At 34.6% G+C, this 6,000-nt stretch overlaps 1 protein-coding gene across 1 annotated transcript in view; it reads left to right on the forward strand.

The window, feature by feature from the left end:
* The window catches only part of LOC150081986 (uncharacterized), a 332,967-nt gene extending 328,092 nt beyond the window's left edge, over positions 1-4,875 (forward strand). Inside the window, exons 6-7 of the mRNA XM_090379883.1 lie at positions 1,827-1,907; positions 4,227-4,875. Of these exons, the coding sequence (XP_090236009.1) occupies positions 1,827-1,907; positions 4,227-4,490 (345 nt within the window). The 3' untranslated portion in view covers positions 4,491-4,875. The remainder of the gene's footprint in view (positions 1-1,826; positions 1,908-4,226) is intronic.
* The last annotated feature ends 1,125 nt before the right edge of the window (positions 4,876-6,000 follow it).

The raw sequence follows: 6,000 nt of genomic DNA on the forward strand, positions 1-6,000 counted from the left end.
CTTCCTAACTTCATCAGTATGACAGAGGATAATGGCAGCTGAAGATATGCAATATCATTATATTCTTAGCTCAGTGGGCCTCATTGAGAGAATGTTTCCGTCGAACTCATTTGAATTAGTTAGGATCTTTGGTATTTACTTTGAGAAATTCAACTCTGGAAAACGAGTATAAACAAAATTTATAAAAGATGTGTTCAAATACAGCTCTAGATAAATGCAAAAAATATCAATATATGCGGTTTACGTCTGTCCGTTTGCTATCCAAATTGGTAGCAATTGAGTCTCACTTGAAACAACTAACGTCCTCACACACCATGTTCTTAAAGAATTTCTGAAATGTACAGCAAAGCGATAACCAGTGATGCACCATGAAGTACCCGTGTATATATAGAGTTGATTAATTGGGCTCGATGTGAAAATGCTCATAAAAGTTCCTTCCATTGGAATAAATATTTCTGAACTTCAACCACTTATTGAAATCTAACCCAACCCTTCCCACTCGATGCGAGAGCAGCGACATTATCCACTACGCTAATGAAGACTCCATTAATGAAATATGTGCGAACATTCCATACTCTTATGAGAGTAGAGCATTACTATGAGAAAGATTTTAATTTTTAGAATAACTCTTTGGCTCACTGGTCTTCTGATTTGCTCTTGTACATTGCAAAATGCAAGAACACAATTTTTTTTATCTGCAGCACTACACCAACTAATTAATAAATTAATCAGTAAAAAATTCGCGCTAGGATTTATTTTAATTTCTTTATCTTATGTTAATACGCACACAATTTTTTAAATTAAAGTAATTTGCCATTTTTACTAACTGTTGGTTTTTTGTGTTAGTTTGTGGTCTAAATTAATTTATTTTGTTTGGATTTCATTTACCTATATATTCTAAAATCTGGTATTTTTGTTTTGTGTGTTTTCTCTTTGGTTTTCTGTAGAGCATAGTCCTTACGTAACCGACTGGTCAAGCCCGAGAGTGCAGTAGCCCAGGCGTTTTGAGTGGACCATAGTTCCAGCCCGCGTGACTGCTAAATACAGTTAATGACCATATTCATTATCAAAATAATTGGAAAATCCTCTGACGTAGTAGTTGCCGGAGTGTAAACAAGATGACTCTGTGCATTGCAAAATTGCTTAAAAAAAAGAAGACAATTATAGTCCCTAATCCAGTAGCGAGACTACAAATTGTAGTCACTCGCTAGATTCACGAGCGGCTCTCCTACCCGTGCTCTTAATAACCATTCCAAACTAACTGTCCAAGGCACCCCCAACCTTTTTTGGGGCCACCCAGGTGGCGGACCTGGTGGTATGGTTGTTTCATCATTGTTCTAACAACTATTCAAGCAGATTCAAATTGCACGTAATATTTAGTCAGTTACTGAAGAAGAGATGACTCAGATTGTCTGTCTGCATAATGAATTTTTTTTCACCACTTCATATACTTTATTTTATATGAATGTTTCTATTTACTGTATGTTTCTTCTTCCAACTATGAGTTATCTAACTTTGGAACGTTAGATAACTGTGGTTACTTTGGCCGTGCACAAGTAATGTTAAGTACTCACTATTTAGCCTTCCCGGGATATGGTTGCTTTTGTGCCCGTGCATGTTGGATAATTACTGTTACAATGGTAATTGTCAGTTGTTAGTAGTCACATGTTTTTGTACAAGCTTAATGGAGTTTTTAAGGCCATGAAATTTTAAAACCATTATTATTAATATAATTGACTTCAATTGCCAATGAATTTTTCTAATATTTCAAAATTATAGTAGCTTATCGTGACTTCGTATAACCTTGCGATATTTTTCTCTTTCAGGTGTACTGCTTATTGTGCGTTTTGTCTCAGTACCAGGATTACAGAATGGGGAGGATGGTTAGCACGCGTCAACAGATACAGGTGAGTCTTATCGAAAATTGGTTTTGTTATTCTTGTAATTTATATGATCACGGTGATTCAATACGCCACCTTTGTAGAGGCATCACTGCGTAATTGGTGTCAAGTCTACTACAATTTTAAGGGATTCAAACAGAATCTAAAATACAGTATGATGCAATGTTTTCAGCAAATTATTATTAAAAGTTGAATTTAAATTTCTTTTGCGGTTTTTAAAATATTAAAAAAAAAATTGGCTTCTTTCATTCGTTCAATATATAAAATTATAAAATACCTCACGTTTTTTCCCTTCATATTTTCAGTCACTTTTTTGGCAAACCTTGCTAATAACCCTGGCTTATTCGTGAAGTCATGAACAAAAAACGTCACGCTTATCTACTGCCCTGTAATCCCCAAACTTGAAGAGTTTTTTGCTCCACTCACTGTAATCCGCACATTAGCCGCACTTCATTTTTCATTGCCATTTTTATGTATGTACAGGTCAGGGGTAGTATGTAATTATCCAGAATCTCACGCGTTCTCTGTTTTCCCGGAGAGGATACAGCAATTAGTGATAATCCAGGCATTAAAATTTTCTTTTCTAATAATTTATATTTTTTTCCTCTTAAATTTCTTAGGGTATCTCCCAATTTTGACATCATGCTTGGAGAATTTATTTCCACACTTGTCATTTAATAAATTCTCTCTTTATAATGTTTAAAAAAGGACAGAAAAATATGGCATAGCTAGTCTGTTTTCTGACGTGTATGCTCGGAAGAACATCCTCATAACTATTGTTATCTTCATGATTATAAAAGTACTCCGCACACTGATATGTATTCTTTGATTATTATTGTTCCGGGATCTAAATAAGGACAACAGTTGTTATTCCACAACTGTTGTCCTTATTTATATTTTCAATCTAATTCATTCTCTATCGTAGCAGAAAAAATTTGTTTGCTCTTTGGAATCACAAGAAAACACTTGGCTGGCAATTAAAAAAAAAAATTGGTTCTAATTTATTAACGTCACTTCCATTTTAAACATTTTTTAATTAAATCAAATATTCCTCTCTCCAACCTCAGTATCATGCGCGCATGAAGGAAATTCGGCTTTTAAATTTACCTCATACAGTATATGCAAGAACCAAAGAATATAAATCTTAAAACAAAACAAAACTCTGCATTTGACTACAATTGACGTTATCAGAAGTTTTTTTTTTTTCTTTTTCATAGCCGAATTCACACCCATTCAAATAAAAATTTTCTAGGTCCCATTATTTGACAGGATCGTAATAACTCCCAGCCCAGTTTGTAATGTATTAAATTAGATTGTTTTCTGACATTTCTCGTGTGCAATCGGATACTTTAAACCACAGTACAACACATCACAGAACTTTTTTAATAATAATAATAAAAAAACAGTCTGAAATTAATGTGTGAGCATCAGGATTTGAAATTTTTTCTCGGATTCCCTTTGAGGCAACAATTATTGTTTTAACAAGTTGCCACGGCTCAAAATCGTCCTTGTAATAACGCAAGTTTCTTCATATTTTTATCAAAGTTTCACTGTAATTGCAAACTTAATTGACAGTTTCTACCGTTATCCGATATTTCGTAGTTCCGAGACTATCCTGTGTCAATAATGAAGGCATCGAGTTTTCTCGTGATGAGGGGGACAATTTACGGCCGGATATCCTTCCTGACTCCAGTAGATGGCCCTTCGCTCCATTCTGTCTCCAACCTGCCGCTTACTGCTTTTATTTTTTATATCGCATATCGTGGGCTGTAAGGCGATTTTTATGTTAGAGAAGGCAAGAAATTATGAAGATAAAAAAATTAGTTCTGCTGTTATTGCAGTCCGACATCAACTAACGCAGTATTGAGCAAAATGAAAATTAAAATGGGGTTGCTTTGGTTTCTCCATATATTAAGCAGGGATTATTTTTACTAATATATATAAATTCGAATTTGCGTAATCAAATGCGAGCTCATTAATTCAAAGAGTGAACAACTTTAGAGGAAACCAAAGGTATTCTTTTTGTGGTGTGTTTATTTGACACATGAATATAATTTTGGTTCACAGTCGATACCTTCTGCTTTGTAACAATATATTTCCTGTCTGCAGTGGACATTTTTGCGCAGTGGGTAGGTGACGCATTTATCATTTCTATTCATAAAGTAAATGCCATCTCGCTAATTTTCTTCTGGCTCTTTAATAATTCTTATTGCTGATTTCAATCTGTGAGTGCTTCTCTACTAATAAACATTATTTCTTGTGGCTCATCAATTTCCGTGTTTCTGTAAAGAAGCATTTACTAAACTATGTCACTGTCTCCTCCAGGTCATAGCGTCCACCCGCCAAGTGTCCGTAAAGAAAAACATTCCGAAAGCTCAGCGAGCCTCTGTAACAGACGACGCTAGTTCCAGTGTGGCAGTTCTCCTTCCTCCCTCTCCTCAGAAGTCTGTATTTCCAGGAAAACAGTGGGAATTAACTCCTATTTCTGAAGAGCGTTCCCAGCTAGACCCCCGAAAGCTGAAAGTGCCAAGCGCCATGTTGTCACACAATGTGATTACACTTTCTCCAGTGGCCCTCTCCTACGACTAGTGTTGTCGTAAGTCGAACTTGGCTAAATGACAGAAGATGGGAAGAGTTTTGTTGATTGTTAACATGGTTTAGTGTAACTCCAGGGTTCACTCGTATTGCCTTCTCTGTTACTCTCTTCAGCCCCAACTGACTTCAAGATTCAGTACCTGAACTAATGAAATTAAACGACTTTCGGAAATACAGTGATGTCGGTGACTCATCAGCCTTTGGACAAAACAGTGCTTGCTTTTTTAAAAGGGTTATGATCTGCGTGTTTGGCATCTTCATCCATAGATCAACGAACTTTAGAGAGATATACGATTCTATTGCAAAAGAGCACGTTCAGTTCTTTTTTAGAATTGCCTAGTTTATTTTCGCTCCTTTTTATTTACTTGATCTCGTTTCCCTTTTGCCTATCTTTGATTTCTTGAGATCATGTTTTTTTTTTTATTTTATTTGTTTTTAACACTTCTTTTTGATATTTTTTATCCATTACTGTATTTGAATTTTTTTTTTTTTTTTTGTTTCTTTCTCTACTTTTGATTTTATGACCGCATGTTATCTTTCATATTATTATGTCACTCAGTTAATCTAGAAGCACTGTCCCCGCAAATTCCAATTGAAAAAAAAATACGTATTACACTGTGACATCATGCGTATACTGACTCAGTCGAAGTGCAAGATTAAGGTAACGTATACCAAATATCTAGCCATTGTTATGTTTACAGAAAAGCAAACTAAAAGTTTATTGTTGTATCCTACTAATAAATTACAAACTACCAAGAAATTTCTCTTTACTTGATATCCTAATGTCGAATTATTCTGTGTTCTTAATCATACATTGCCACCATTAATTGCACTCAAGAGAAACAACCTCTGGCTCTCTTATCTTTCTCTTTCAATTAAAAACAAGCTCAAGTAGATTTTATGCTTACAAACATTATGCAAAGATCTCAGAAGTTGGGTTCGTATGCGTATTTAATATCTTCCCTTTATATATTTACGCCATTATATATTTACTTTTCAGGTCGTATGCTACCTGAAAAGCCCACTAACTCAACTGTTTTGTCTCTAGAGTTTCTTTTAAAAATTATATAATGTTTCTTTTAAACATTATATTTTTATTGTTAAATCATTAATACCAAAGATCCTTCCTTAATAAGGTTAGGCTAGACTTCATCTTTTTATATCTTTTTTTATACAGAATAAAAATATTGTTATCTGTCAGCTGGTTTGGTTGTGGAGCAGCACCGTGATGTTAAAAGTGTTCCACACAATGAAATGAAACTTAAAAGATAGCATCATTTTATGTATGCGAAGCTTTCACCTTTCAAGTCCACTCTGCGACTACTCAATCTGATTTGAAAGCGTTTAATTTAACTATGCACACATTCAAATTGAAGAATCTGGCAAATATCTAGCGGATGGCTAGCTGAATTTTCCGTTTCTCAGAGAAAAGCGACAACCATTGAAGAAAGATTCTCGTAAAGTTTAAATAAATGATCGTTTTATTCATGCGAATGAATCAAAT

Source organism: Mastigoproctus giganteus, chromosome 8 (assembly GCF_048544385.1).
Source record: "Mastigoproctus giganteus isolate SK-2022 chromosome 8, ASM4854438v1, whole genome shotgun sequence".
In the NCBI taxonomy this organism is placed as follows: Eukaryota; Metazoa; Arthropoda; class Arachnida; order Uropygi; family Thelyphonidae; genus Mastigoproctus; species Mastigoproctus giganteus.